The 15242-nt window shown below is 51.0% G+C and overlaps 1 protein-coding gene across 1 annotated transcript in view; it reads left to right on the top strand.

Moving 5' to 3' along the window:
* ACTR10 (actin-related protein 10 homolog (S. cerevisiae)) overlaps positions 1–15242 on the top strand; it is a 27769-nt gene that overhangs the window by 5672 nt on the left and 6855 nt on the right. The window contains exons 4-11 of the mRNA XM_015412095.1: positions 181–289; positions 3994–4101; positions 5825–5892; positions 7866–7945; positions 11847–11882; positions 12602–12681; positions 12805–12878; positions 15035–15116. Of these exons, the coding sequence (XP_015267581.1) occupies positions 181–289; positions 3994–4101; positions 5825–5892; positions 7866–7945; positions 11847–11882; positions 12602–12681; positions 12805–12878; positions 15035–15116 (637 nt within the window). The remainder of the gene's footprint in view (positions 1–180; positions 290–3993; positions 4102–5824; positions 5893–7865; positions 7946–11846; positions 11883–12601; positions 12682–12804; positions 12879–15034; positions 15117–15242) is intronic.

Raw genomic sequence — 15242 nt, 5'->3', positions numbered from 1 at the left:
AATCTCCTCCTCCTCCTCCTCCTCCTCCTCCTCTTCTTCTTCCTCTTCTTCTTCTTCTTCTTCTGCCGTTGTTGGAAGCTTCCTCACGGAACACTAGCAGAGAGTTTGCGGGAAGTAATTTTTTTTAATCAACAAAAGGGGCTCACCATTTCCTCCTTTCTGTCTCGTTTCCCTTTCCAGGCACTTGCTGGTGAATCCCCGAGACCGGCGGGTTGTGGTCGTGGAGTCCGTGCTGTGCCCTTCCCATTTCAGAGAGACGCTCACCAGAGTTCTCTTCAAGTACTTTGAGGTATGCGCTTCAAGGCCCGTTTTTAGCCGACCTGCTTAACGATCGTCGGGGTTTCCTCGTCTTGCTCGAGGGAGAAGAGGTGGCTGGATCATTCACTCTATTCTAAAAGCAACAGAGAAGACTGGGTCGATAAGGAAAGATGCTTCACGCAAGCGCAGCAGGATCTGTAAAGCAATCCCTTCGGCCTAGGAGGAATGGGAGGGCAGCGATGCTGGACCAGAATGAGGCGGGTCCATCCACTCCAGCATCCTGTCTCTTCGCAACGGCCAGTCAGATGGCAAAGGGAAGCCCACCATTCAGGCGCAGAGGCGAAACAGCCCTCCCCTGCTTCCCTCTCCTAGAGAGCCAGTTTGGTGTAGTGGTCAGGAATGCTGACTGTAATCTGGACGAACCGGGTTTGATTCCCCCCCCACTCCTCCACATGCAGCGGCTGGTGTGACCTTGGGTCAGTCACAAGTTCTCTCAGAGCTGTTCTCTCAAGGGCAGTTCTCTCAGAGCCCTCTCAGCCCCACCTACCTCACAGGGTGTCTGTTGTGGGGAGGGGAAGGGAGAGGAGTTTGTAAGCCACTCTGAGACTCCTTTCGGTAGTGAACGGCGGAGTATAAATCCAATCTCTTCTTCTTCTGGATGACCTTGGCCAAGCCATAGTTCTGATAAGGGCTGTCCTTGAAAAAGAGCAGTTTCTGTCAGAGCTCTCTCAGCCCCGCATCCCTCACAGGGTGTCTGTTGTGGGGAGGGGAAGGGGAAGGAGTTTGTAAGCCGCTCTGAGACTCCTTCGGGTAGTGAAGGGTGGGGTATAAATCCACTCTCTTCTTCCCTCCCCCCACCTCCTCCGACAGTCAGAGGCATTTTGCCTTTAAATGCAGAGGTTCCATTCAGCTGTCATGGCTAATCGCCGACAATAGACCTATCCTCCACAAATCTGTCTGGCCCCCTTTTAAATCTGTTTCGTCCAATAGCTGCCTGACAATAGCTGACGTAATGCTTTACCCAGCATTAAATGTGTTACATCCAGTGGCTGTCATAGGGTGTGTGTGGAGCTCCCTTTCTCAGCGTTGATCTATTTCAGCCAATGGCCATCTGATGGTATGCACGGAGCTCCCTAATAATAACTAAAAATTAATAATTACATCTCTTTCAGCCGATGGCCGAGAGCAAGCTTGGTTTAGTGGTTAAGAGCAGAGGACTCTAATCTGGAGAACCGGGTTCGATTCGGTACTCCTCCACATGAAGCCAGTTGGGTGACCTTGGGTCAGTCACACCTAGTGGTGCCATAATGCTAAAAGAGTTGGAACTTAATGCTGCCAGACAATCTTAGGATCTCCTGGCTGTACTACACACAAAGCCGTACTACTACTACTACTACTACTACTGTCATTATTATTATTATTATTATTATTATTTATTAGCCAGTGGCCATCTACGGTCTATGTAGAGCTCCCTTTCTCAGCATTAATCTATTTTGGCCAGTGGCCGTCTGACAGAATACATGGCGCTCCCTTAGTCAACACTAACCCTATTTCAGCCAATGGCCATCTGATAGGATACATGGAGATTGCTTACTCAGCATGTTCCCCACCCATTTGACTAAAAGGCACAAACTGTGTACAAGCTGTTCACGGGCATCAGAGCCGTTTCAGCCACAGGAGTGCCAGGGCACAGAAACTATGCTCTTGGGTGCTTTGTGCCCTAAACGTAGAGAAGCAGTGGCAGTTGATTTTTCTGTGTGCTGTTTTACAGCTTCATTCAGAGAACCAGAGTGGTGTAGGGATGCCTAGAGCTGGGGTGTCAAACATGCGGCGCCTGGGCCGGATCAGGCCCTCGGAGGGCTGCAATCCGGCCTGCAAGGCCTTGCCTGTTTCCTGCTTCCTTTTCCAGTTCTGCTGCTGCTATGTTGCAGCTTGCTTTACCAGACTCTCAGTTGCACGGGAGAGATAGATAGGCAAGTTTACTCAGCAGGTTTCCTTTGTAGGAAGTTGTAGTTCTTTCTCTTGGGAAGACTATAGTTTTGTAGACAAACAAACAGCCCTCAGTCTGTGTCAGGATGCCTTTTCATGTTCTTGACCAGCATGTAATAAATGTCAATAAATCAAAAGTAGGTTTGCAGCTTACAGATACACACTCGAACAGTGTACTCAAGTTTGCAACAGCACAGACATTTTGATGCAGTCATTCAGAGCAAGAGGTGTCAGTTATCAGATACTGTTAAATAATCAAAATATTGCAAGAGTGCTAGTGTTTTAAGCATGTTTTATTTAAAGTTTTAAAAATCTTTAATTGTGTTTATCTGGGTCCTTTATAAAGTTTATATCTCCACTACCTGGCATTACATTTTATGACACACATGGCCCGGCCCAACAAGGTCTAATTTATGTCAGATCTGGCCCTCATAACAAATGAGTTTGACACCCCGGCCTAGAGGTTTACAGCTTATTTATTTATTTATTTTTCGCATTTATACCCCACCCTTCCCAATGGGCTCAGGGCGGCTAACAAGGGCAAGCTGCCATTGAAACATATTAGGTTGCCACACCACCTTGCCCACGTTCCAGACAACCCGCCTACCCCGAGTTTGGAGGCAAGGCGCTACAACTGCTGGACTTTACCCCCTGTGTCCCATGATACAGAGATGTATTCGTGCTTGCAAGAGTGTCCTGCTCTTTTGAGCCCCTGAACAAGGGTTTAAAGCAAAGTAGGGCTTAAGAACATCAGAAGAGCCCTGCTCGATCAGCCCAGTGGTCCATCTAGTCCAGCATCCTGTCTCTCACAGTGGCCAGCCAGTTCCTCTGGAGAGCCAACCACAGGGCAGAGAGGCTGAGGCCTTCATAAGACCATCAGAAGAGCCCTGCTGGATCAGACCAATGGTCCATGTAGTCCAGCATCCTGTCTCTCACAGTGGCCAGCCAGTTCCTCTGGAGAGCCAACCACAGGGCAGAGAGGCTGAGGCCTTCATAAGACCATCAGAAGAGCCCTGCTGGATCAGACCAATGGTCCATGTAGTCCAGCATCCTGTCTCTCACAGTGGCCAGCCAGTTCCTCTGGAGAGCCAACCACAGGGCAGAGAGGCTGAGGCCTTCATAAGACCATCAGAAGAGCCCTGCTGGATCAGACCAATGGTCCATGTAGTCCAGCATCCTGTCTCTCACAGTGGCCAGCCAGTTCCTCTGGAGAGCCAACCACAGGGCAGAGAGGCTGAGGCCTTCATAAGACCATCAGAAGAGCCCTGCTGGATCAGACCAATGGTCCATCTAGTCCAGCATCCTCTCTCACCTAGTGGCCAACCAGTTCCTCTGGAGGGCCAACAACAGGGCATAGAGGCTGAGGCCTTCATAAGAACGTCAGAAGAGCCCTGCTGGATCAGACCAGTGGTCCATCTAGTCCAGCATCCTGTCTCTCACAGTGGCCAACCAGTTCCTCTGGAGGGCCAACAACAGGGCACAGAGGCCAAGGCCTTCCCCTGATGCTGCCTCCTGGCTCTGGGATTCAGAGGCTTACTGCCTCTGAATGTGGAGGTTTCCCTCAGTCCCCATGGCTAGTAGCCATGGATAGACATCTCCTCCATGAGCCTATCAATGGGGTTTGTTGATTAGATTTCTCTTCGGGCTTCACTTGCAGGTGAGAGCGTGGGGGGCAGCTAGAGAGCCTCCCGGTATAGGAGGCCATGTTGGAGGAGACTCAGCCTATCGCAACTCTCTTCCTTCCAGGTCCCTTCCGTGCTCTTTGCTCCAAGCCATCTGATGTCGCTCCTGACCCTCGGGATTAATTCCGCCATGGTCCTGGATTGTGGATACACAGAAAGCCTGGTGCTGCCTGTATCCTTTGGCACGAATAAGTCAGAACGGAACGACAACTAACTGCACTGCATCCCCGGGAGAAAACCTGCCGGGTGTCAGGTTTTTGAAGAAGTTCTGATTTTAATTTTGTACGGTCTGGAGGGTCAGCCACGCACCCGCCTCCCAATTTTCTAGCGCCCTCTTTCGCCACGATACCTTTCCCAGCTTTTCCTTAAGTCCAATCCCCACCACCACCACCCATCAGACCAAGTAGAAATATATTTAATTGGATCCCTTCCAGTTTCGTGCCCTATGTACATTTCCTATATACGCATGATGTTACCTTATGCTGAAACAGACTCTCAGTCCATCGAGGTCAGTATTGCCTGCTCAGCTGAGTAAAATAAAATAAAAAAACATAAGAAGAGCTGAGCTGGATCAGACTAGTGATCCATCTAGTCCATCATTCTGTTTCACACAGTGGCCAGCTGGTTATTCTAGAGGGCCAGCAACAGGGCAGAGAGGCCGAGGCCTTCATAAGAACATTAGAAGAGCCCTGCTGGATCGGACCAGTAGTCCACCTAGTCCAGCATCCTGTCTCACACATTGGCCAACAAGTTCTTCCGGAGGGCCAACAACAGGGCACAGAGGTTGAGGCCTTCATTAGAACACAAGAAGAGCCCTGCTGGATCAGACCAGGGGTCCATCGAGCCCAGCATCCTGTCTCACATAGTGGCCAACCAGTTCCTCTGGAGAGCCAGCAACAGGGCAGAGAGGCCGAGGCCTTCATAAGAACATTAGAAGAGCCCTGCTGTATCAGACCAGTAGTCCACCTAGCCCAGCATCTTTTCTCACACGGTGGCCAACCAGTTCCTCTGGACGGCCAACAACAGGACACAGAGGCCAAGGCCTTCATAAGAACATGAGAAGAGTAATGTTCCCTCTAAGCTGTGGAGTCTTGTGAGCAAAAATTCTACTTTGTGAGCTACTGGCATTAAAGTTGTGAGCAAGCGATTTGGCTACTGCATAAACTAGTTTGCTTTGGAGCCATCCTTTCTGAGCTAAGACAAAAATGTGTGAGCCGGAGGCTAAAAAACTGTGAGCTAGCTCACACTAACTCATAGAGGGAACATTGGAGAAGACCCCTGCTGGTTCAGACCAGTAGTCCACCTAGCCCAGCATCCTGTGTCACTCACTGGCCAACCAGTTCCTCTGGACGGCCAGCAACAGGACACAGAGGCCAAGGACTTCATAAGAACATGAGAAGACCCCTGCTGGTTCGGACCAGTAGTCCATCTAGTCCCAGCATCCTGTCTCACACAGGGGCCAGCCAGTTCCTCTGGAGGGCCAACAACAGGGCAGAGAGGCCGAGGCCTTCATTAGAACTTCAGAAGAGCCCTGCTGGATCAGACCAGTGGTCCATCTAGTCCAGCATCCTGTCTCACACAGTGGCCAACCCAGCTGCTCTGGAGGTCCAACAAACGGCATAGGGGCCGAGACCTTCCCCCGATGTTGCCTCCTGGCACTGAGATTTAGAGGTTGACTGCCCTCTGAACGTGGACGCTCCCGTGACCAAAAACAAAAGCACTTTGAGAACTTTAAAAAGAAACCTATCCTGTCCGTTCAAGCTGACTGGCTTCCTTCTGTTAGATTTGCCCCTTGCAAAGTCAGTGCACGGTGCGATAGTCGTGCTTAGCTCTGCCCTTTCTGTAATGTAAGTTCTCTGAACCTTTGCCAATGTGACGTCCTGAGCTGCTCCCAGATCTACGAGGGAATCCCGGTTCTGAACTGCTGGGGTGCCCTTCCCTTGGGAGGAAAAGCCATTCACAAGTAAGTTCTTGTCCTGAATGCATCAACCAAGTCCGCTCCCAGTGCCCTGTGAAGTTTTAGGTGGGAGAACCAACCGTTTCACCATAACATGTCTTAAGTTCTGGGCCGCATCTGCTCTATGGGTGCATCCAGTGGGGTGACGGCTAGGAGTGTGCAAAAAAAAAAAAATCGGAAAAATTCGGATTCGGGTTTACTGGACCCGAATTTTTTCGGGAAACCCGAAAAAACCCGAATATCTATATCGGTAAAGCATAGATATCCGAAATTTTTGTTGGGGGGGGGGTTGAGATTGCTCTGGTTCTGCAGCTGGGCATGGCTGCCATTAGCAAACATGCTCCCCTATGTAGGCCGCTGCCACTGCAGAGGGGAGAGATTGTTTTGCTTTGGGGGTTTTTTGGGCACCGGCACATTGGCACACTTGTGGTGGACTGGTTCTGCTGCTGGGCCTGGCTGGCTACCATTGGCATTGGCGATGCACATACATGCTCCATCAGCCTGTGTGCTGCCACTCCAGTGCAGTCTGGAGAGATTCTCTGGTTTGACCTAGTTCTGGTTTGGGGGCACTGACTGGCATGGCAACCTGGCTGGCCTGGCACAGGTGGCAGATTGTCTTGTTCTTCTGTTGCAATGCTGGGGCCTGGCTGGCATGCACTTGCTTGCTCTTTCAGTCTGTGGGCTGCTGCTGCTGTCTGCAGAAATTCTCTGGTTTGCACCAAGTTGGTTTGGGCACTGATTGGTTGCACCTTGGCACAGGTTGTGGGGCGGGGGGCAGATTGCTCTGGTCCTGCTGCTGGGCCTGTCTGGCTGGCATTGGCAATGTACAGACATACTACCTCAGTGCTGCTGCTGTAGAGAGATTCTTTGGTTTGAGCCAAGTTGTGTTGGTTTTGGGGTTTTGGGCACCCAGTTTGGTAGCGCAGGTGGGGGGGCACTTGTATGGTTCTGCTGCAGTGTGGCTGGCTGGTCTGGCAATGTACAGTTTGAAATTGCAACACGCAGCACACTCCCCCAAACAGTTTGCCCCCATCCCTCCATTGTTCTCTATGGTGGGAAAAAATGTAATTTTTTTCCCACCATAGAGAACAATGGAGGGATGGGGGCAAACTGTTTGGGGGAGTGTGCTGCGTGTTGCAATTTCAAACTGTACATTGCCAGACCAGCCAGCCACACTGCAGCAGAACCATACAAGTGCCCCCCCACCTGCGCTACCAAACTGGGTGCCCAAAACCCCAAAACTACAACTTAGCTCAAACCAAAGAATCTCTCTACAGTAGCAGCAGCACTAGCATGTGCATTGTGCCAGACAGGCCCAGCAGAAGAAACAACCAGATATGTTGGGGAGAGGTTCCAGTAAGCACGCTCCAAGTTTGGAGCCTCTACCCCAAACCCCCTCCCCCCCAGCCCCCCACAAAGTTTCAAGAGGATTTTTGCCATTGACTTCAATGGCCCCATTGGTTATAATGGACCCGAATTTTTCGGGATTCCCGAATTTTTTCGGGATTTTTTTTTCGGGATTCGGACAAGCGCATAAATTGCTAATTCGGGATCCCAAAAGCCGAAAAAAGCCGAAAAACTTTATTTTCGGCTTTTTTTTTTGCTCGGGATCCCGAAATGCACATCCCTAGTGACGGCTAGAAAAGAAATGCCATTTTTTTGTTGTTGCTAAACCCGGGTTGCCGCATGACGGAGTGAGCTCCCGTCTCTAGGTCCAGCTCCTGCCAACCTAGCAGTTCGAAAGCAAGAAACTGCAAGTAGATAAATAGGTACCACTTTGGTGGGAAGGTAATAGCGTTCTGTGAGCCTTGGTGTTTAGTCATGCCGGCCACATAACCACGGAAACGTCTTCAGACAGCGCTGGCTCTTCGGCTTTGAAACGGAGATGAGCACCACAACCCTAGAGTCGGATTCGACTGGCTTTCGAGCAAGGGAACCTTTACCTTAAAATAGCTTTTAATGTTGTTGCGATCCTTTAGGGAGCTGGAGTACCAGCTGCTGGAGCAGAGCACCGTGGATACGGGAGCAACCAAGGGACAGAGCCTTCCCTCCGTGATGGGTAATGTGTGTCATGCGCCAGGAGGTCAACTTGGGGCGACTCTGTGAATGAATGATCTCCAAAACAGCCTATCCTTTTTTTTTTTCCAACACGTAACATAACAAACATACAAACAAAATTACACCTACCTCTACCCTATATACAACACAGCCTATCCTTAACAGCCGTGCCCGGGTCTTGCAAACCGAGGGCCTTTGTGGCTTCCTTGACTAAGTGAATCCATCTCCCATTGGGTCTTCCTCTTTTCCCGCTGCCTTCGGCTTTTAGAATCATGGAACCATCGTGTTGGAAGGGACCTCCAGGGTCATCTAGTCCAACCCCCTGCACAAGGCAGGGAATTCACAAATACCTCCCCCACAAAGACACCTGCAGTGACCGCTGTCCCATGTCCAGAAGATGACAAAGAAGAAGAAGAAGAGATTGGATTTATACCCCGCCCTTCACTTGGAGTCTCAGAGCGGCTTACAAACTCCTTTCCCTTCCCCTCCCCACAACAGACACCCTGTGAGGCGGGTGGGGCTGAGAGAGCTCTGACACAAACTGCTTTTTTTCAAGGACAGCTGTGCCAGAACTATGGCTTGCCCAAGGTCATCCAGCCAGGTGCAAGTGGAGGAGTGGGGAATCAAACCCGGTTCACCCAGATTAGAGTCCGCACACTTAACCACGACACCAAACTGGCTCCAGGATCTCCAGCCAAACCTCCAGGACGTCTGGCCAAATTGGCCTGGAGAAAAATGGCTTCCTGACCCCAAAGTGGCGATCGGCATTTCCCCGGGCGGGTAAGAAAGGGCCACGAGAACTAATCACTGAGGCAACCCTTCCTGCCCTCCCTTCTCGTGATCTTTCCGAGTTCACAGAATCAGCACTGCTGTCAGATGGCCATCTCTAGCCTCTCTTGGAAAACCTCCCAAGAAGGCTTCATCCAGAAGATTGTCTCCCAAGATTGTCTTTTCCAGGGACTCTTGCCTTCCCACAATGTGACCAAAGTACGATAACCCCAGTTTAGCCATCTTAGCTTCTAGGGAGCATTCAGCAGGGCTATTTTTGGGCAGGAATGGGCTATTTTTGGGTAGGAATGCACAGGAACGGAGTTCCGTCTGGCTCCCGAGTTGGCCACGCCCAGCAGGAACTCATTAGCATAATAGGCCACACCCAACAGCAGAAACGCATTCGGATTGGCTACAATTAGGGGTGTGTGGCCTAACATGCAAAAAGGCTCTGGGTTTTGACCACAAACAAGGTAAAGGGAATAAGAAGCAAAAGGTAGGTGTGGCTGGATGACCACACTTCTGGTAACATGGGGGTGTGGCCCGCTATGCGAATGAGCTGTACTGTCAGGGTGTGGCCTGATATGCTAATGAGTTCCTGCTGGGCTTTTTCTACAAAAAGAGCCCTGGCTCAGGCTTGACTTGAAGCAGAACTCACTGATCTGTCCACCGTGTCCGTAAAACTCTCCTCCAAAACCACATTTCAAATGAAACGGGCTTTGGAGGCCATCTAGCCCGACCCTCTGCTCCATGCAGGAAATCCAGTGTCCCAGAATCCCTGTCTCTGCTGGGAGATCTCCCGCAAGGCCAAGCCGACCCCCTCCAACACCTACTCCTAGGTAGCCGATCCCATTTTTCATTTATACCCTGCTTTTCTCCCCATTCTCCTCCATTTCATCCCAACAACCCTGTGAGGGAGGTTAGGGTGAAAGGGTACAACTGTCCCGAGGCTACCCAGCAGGCTTCCCTGGCACAAGTAGGGAATTTGAACCTGGGTCTCCCAGATACTAGTCCAACACTGTATGAGTCTGTTGTTGAGTAGCTCTTACTGTTAGGAAGCGTTATCAGCTGTTCGAACAAAACCAACCCTTCCTGTGAGATCAATTAGAACATAAGAAGAGCCCAGCCTCCTGTCTCACACATTGGCCCAATCAGTTCCTCTGGAGGGCCAACAACAGGGCAGAGAGGCCGAGGCCTTCACTAGAACATCAGAAGAGCCCTGCTGGATCAGACCAGTGGTCCATCCAGTCCAGCATCCTGTCTCACACAGGGGCCAGCCAGTTCCTCTGGAAGGTCAACAACAGGGCATAGAGGCCGCGGCCTTCACTAAAACATAAGAGGGCTGCTGGATCAGACCAGTGGTCCATCCAGTCCAGCATCCTGTCTCACACAGGGGCCAGCCAGTTCCTCTGGAAGGTCAACAACAGGGCATAGAGGCCGCGGCCTTCACTAAAACATAAGAGGCCTGCTGGATCAGACCAGTGAGGGTCCATCTAGTCCAGCATCCAGTCCCACACAGCGGCCAACCAGTTCCTCTGGAGGGCCAACAACAGGGCAGAGAGGCCGAGGCCTTCACTAGAACATCAGAAGAGCCCTGCTGGATCACATCAGTGATCCATCTATTCCAGCATCCTGTCTCACACAGGGGCCAGCCAGTTCCTCTGGAGGGCCAACCACAGTGCAGGGAGGCCGAGGCCTTCGCTAGAACATCAGAAGAGCCCTGCTGGATCACATCAGTGGTCCATCTAGTCCAGCATCCTGTCTCACACAGGGGCCAACCAGTTCCTCTGGAGGGCCAACCACAGGGCAGGGAGGCCGAGGCCTTCACTAGAACATCAGAAGAGCCCTGCTGGATCAGACCACTGATGGGTCCATCTAGTCCAGCATCCTGTCTCACACAGTGGCCAGCCAGTTCTTCTGGAGGTCGAACAACAGGGCATAGAGGTCAAAGCCTTCATTAGAACATCCGAAGAGCCCTGCTGGATCAAACCAGTGTTCCATCCAGTCTAGCATCCTGTCTCACACAGTGGCCAACCAGTTCCTCCGGAGAACCAACAACAGGGCATAGAGGCCAAAGCCTTCATAAGAGCGTCCAAGGAGCCCTGCTGGATCAGACCAGTGGTCCATCTAGTCCAGCGTCCTGCCTCACAGTGGCCAACCAGTTATTCTGGAGGTCCAACAATAGGACACAGAGACCAAGGCCTTCCCTTGATGTTGCCTTCTGGCTCTGGGGTTCAGAGGTTTAGTGAATAGTGAGTAGCCATTGATTTAGTGAATGGTGAGTAGCCATTGACAGATTTATCCTCCATGAATCTATTAATCCCCTTTGAAAGCTGCTTATTCCTGTGGCCATCACGACATCCTCTGGGAGTGAATTCCACATTTTAATCACTGTCTCCAAACCAATAAGAAATTAAAAGCACTGACATTACCCCCTTTTTCTCTCCCTCTTTTGAGAGCCAGTTTGGTGTAGTGGTTAAGTGCATGGACTCTGATCTGAGAGAACCGGGTTTGATTCCCCACTCCTCCACTTGCACCTGGCTGGATGACCTCAGGCAAGGCATAGTTCTGTCAGAGCTGTTGTCTCCAGGGCAGTTCTCGAGAGAGCTCTCTCAGCCCCACCCACCTCACAGGGGTGTCTGTTGTGGGGAGGGGAAGGGAAAGGAGTTTGTAAGCCGCTCTGAGACTCCGAGTGCAGGGCGGGGTATAAATCCAATCTCCTCCCCCTCCTCCTCCTTCCCTTTGCACATTGTGGTTCCCACCCCTTTTTTTTACGAAGCATTTTGCGGTTGTATCTGGGCTCAGCAGCCTCTGTGCTTGCTTTCCAAGCCACGATTGGAAACCCTGACCAAGCGTCGGTTGCAAACTCTGGTTTCCAACACAAGCATAAACTGCAGTTGGCCAGTTGAGGTGCAGCGGGGTAAGGAAGCGGTGCCCGGAAGCCTACACCTTGCTTGTGTAACGCTGAACGCTTGGTGTGGTGTTACACATGAGTGAGCGCTGCTGGGAGGCGGGGTGCACGTTAGCTCATGGTGTTTGTCCTAAATTCACAGACTGTTCCGGGTTTGGACTCTGTCTGTCTGGTCGATACCCATGCCAGATTTGTTGGGCTCAAACCGTTTCTTGTATTTCAGGCTCTGTTCCCGAAGACATAATCGAAGACATAAAAGGTATGAAGATTTCTTTTCTCATACAGTAGTTATATGCATTAGCTCGCGATAATATGTTCAGGGTTCCGGTTTAAACATTTTCCAGATTTTTGCCTGAACTGCATCGTTTGACATTCTGTGATGCAGGATGGCCTTTTTTGCTTTTTCATCTTGAGAAACCAGTTTCAGTCTTTGCACGTGGCCCTACATCAGAGTAGTGACAGTGCTCACGTGACAGTCCTTAAGCTGTTGTCCCACCCTGTACTATGGTCATGGATTCGTGTGCTCAGAGTCTCGTGATTCTTTGGGATGCGGGGGCGCTTCACCGAAAAATCTTTCAGCAAGGCAGCTGTGGCCCTCAGCAAGTCAACAGGAGGACAGCGTTCTGACACAGGGTGACGAGCGCAACCACAAAATGGCTGCTGCAGGAGGCGAAGCCAGCCACAAAATGGCACCACAGCGTCCCTTCAGTCTCACAGTGACGATGTCTGCGCTACAGTGGCAGCTGCTGCCAAAACAATATTCTTTTAAGAATCAGAATGACCGAGACGAGGTTCAGATTGGGAGACAGCATCTGCAATTTTGTCCATTATAAAAAATCCCCAAGTACCAATTTTCTGTAGTTGGCAAAGATGGGTTTTTTCAGTTCTAACGGTGGGACAATGAACACTTGAATGCTAAAGGGGTGGACGGCTAAACGACAGTCGATAATCGAAAGTTTTTCTCTCCATCTTGTGAAGTCCGCACCTGCTTCGTGAGCGACCTCCAGAGGGGACTGAAAATCCAGGCGGCAAAGTTTAACATGGAGGGCAGCGCCGAGGTAGGCGAGGGAATCTCCTGCATTTCCAATTTGGTAGCAGAAATTGGGTTCCTCGGGGTTTCTTTTTTAATTTGGGGGTCAGATCTCACGGATCCGTTCTGACCCAAGTCTCTTTCACCTTAGCGTCCAGCTTTTCCTCCGGATGTCGACTACCCGCTGGATGGAGAGAAGATCTTGCACGTGAACGGAGCCATCAGGTTAGGGAAGTCTTAATTTAATGTTGCAAAGCCATTCCCTCAACTTTGAGGGTATATTTAATGTATTTTATTGGATTTGTATCGCACCCTCTGAGAGCCAGTTTGGTGTCGTGGTTAGGAGCGGGGACTCTAATCCGGGAGAGCCGGGTTTGATTCCCCGCTCCTCCACGTGCAGCTGCTGGTGTGACCTTGGGTCAGTCACAAGTTCTCTCAGAGCTGTTCTCTCAAGGACAGTCCTGGAAAGAGCTCTCTCAGCCCCGCCTATAACCCAGGGTGTCTGTTGTGGGGAAGGGAAGGGAAAGGAGATTGTAAGTCGCTCTGAGACTCCTTCGGGTAGTGAAGGGCGGGGTATAAATCCAATCTCTTCTTCTTCTTCTTTTACCTCACAGGGTGTCTGTTGTGGGGAAGGGAAGGGAAAGGAGATTGTAAGTCGCTCTGAGACTCCTTCGGGTAGTGAAGGACTGGGATATAAATCCAATCTCTTCTGTTATCCTAGTTCAATCTCCAACACTAATGTGAGCCGGAGGCTAAGAAACTGAGAACTAGCTCACACTAACGCAGCTTAGAGGGAACACTGGTTCTTTGAGCCAGTTTGGTGTAGTGGTTAAGTGTGCAGACTCTAATCTGGGAGAACCGGGTTTGATTCCTCACTCCTCCACTTGCGCCTGCTGATGTGACCTTGGGTCAGTCACAAGCTCTGGCACAGCTGTCCTTGAAAAAGAGCAGTTTCTGTCAGAGCTCTCTCAGCCCCACCCACCTCACAGGGTGTCTGTTGTGGGGAGGGGAAGGGAAAGGAGTTTGTAAGCCGCTCTGAGACTCCAAGTGGAGGGCGGGGTATAAATCCAATCTCTTCTTCTTCTTCTTCTTCTTCCCTCAAGGGCAGTTCTCAAGAGAGCTCTCTCAGCCCCACCTGCCTCACAGGGTGTCTGTTGTGGGGAGGGGAAGGGAAAGGAGATTGTGAGCTGGCATGAGACTCCTTCAGGTACTGAAGGACTGGAGTATAAATCCAATCTCCTCCTCTTCTTCCTCCTAGCATAGCAGGTTCCATCAAATAGAATATACAAATAACAGTTAAAATACATCAGATAAAATTCAGTGCAATTCCGATATATCCAATCAGAGCCTCAACAGATGCGACCTATCACAAATTGGGGTTCTCCGATATTACTCAGATCTGACCCTGCAGTGGGGCGGGACGCCCGCCACCTCAACTAAACGCCTGGCGGAAGAGCTCCGTCTCGCAGGCCCTACAGAACTCTGAAAGGTCCTGCAGGGCCCTGATCTCATACAGGAGCTCATCCCACCAGGTAGGGGCCAGGGGCGGAAAAGCCCTGGCCCTAGTCGAGGCAAGACGGACATCCCTGGGGCCGGGGACCACCAGGAGATGCTGATCAGCAGACCGTAACGCTCTTCAGGGCTCATAAGGGAAGAGGCGGCCGTGTGGCACCGTAAAGAATAACAAATACGTTGCAACATCAGCTTTTGCTCCTCGAAGCCCACTTTGTCAGACGACCATAAGAACATAAGAGGAGCCAATGTTGGATCAGGCCAAAGGCCCATCCAGTCCAACATTCTGTGTCACACAGTGGCCAGAAATACCAGGTGCCATCAGGAGGTCCACCAGTGGGGCCAGGACACTAGAAGCCCTCCCACTGTTGCCCCCCAACCCAAGCACCAAGAATACAGAGCATCACTTGCCCCAGAGTCCCTATCTATACCTTGTGGCTAATAGCCACTGATGGACCTCTGCTCCATATGCTTATCTAATTCCCTTTTAAGGCCGTCCATGCTTGTAGCCGCCACCACCTCCTGTGGCAGTGAATTCCAAGTGTTAATCACTCTTTGGGTGAAGAAGTACTTCCTTTTATCCGTTCTAACCCGACCGCTCAGCAGTTTCATGGAGTGCCCAAGAGAGTTCTTGTATTGTGAGAAAGGGAGAAAAGGACCTCTTTCTCTACCTGCTCTGTCCCATGCATAATCTTATAAACCTCAATCATGTCTCCCCTCAGTCGTCGTTTCTCCAAGCTAAAGAGCCCTAAGCGCCTTAACCTTTCCTCATAGGGAAAGTGTTCCAACCGATCATCTTTCTGATCGGAGTGCTGCCCTATATCCCCGTGCGGGGGTTCCTCAGCCCTCTTTTTCTCTCTCGCCAACAGAGATTCCGTGGCCGAAATACTCTTTGAGCAGGACAACGAAGAGCAGTCCGCAGCCACCTTGATACTGGACTCGCTTCTGCAGGTACGGCAATCTGCAGGCCTGGGCATTCTGCTTCCCTTGAGCTTATCTGGCCGGAGGTATTCCTTCCGCTGAGACGCCGACAGGATCAGATTCCGCTTCTCCCCACCCTCTAAGAGACACCCCCCC

This window comes from Gekko japonicus, unplaced genomic scaffold (assembly GCF_001447785.1).
Source record: "Gekko japonicus isolate JY-2015 unplaced genomic scaffold, Gekko_japonicus_V1.1 scaffold1515, whole genome shotgun sequence".
NCBI lineage: Eukaryota > Metazoa > Chordata > Lepidosauria > Squamata > Gekkonidae > Gekko > Gekko japonicus.
The sequence above is the reverse complement of the archived record's forward strand: the minus strand, read 5'-3'. Positions and strand labels throughout refer to the sequence as shown.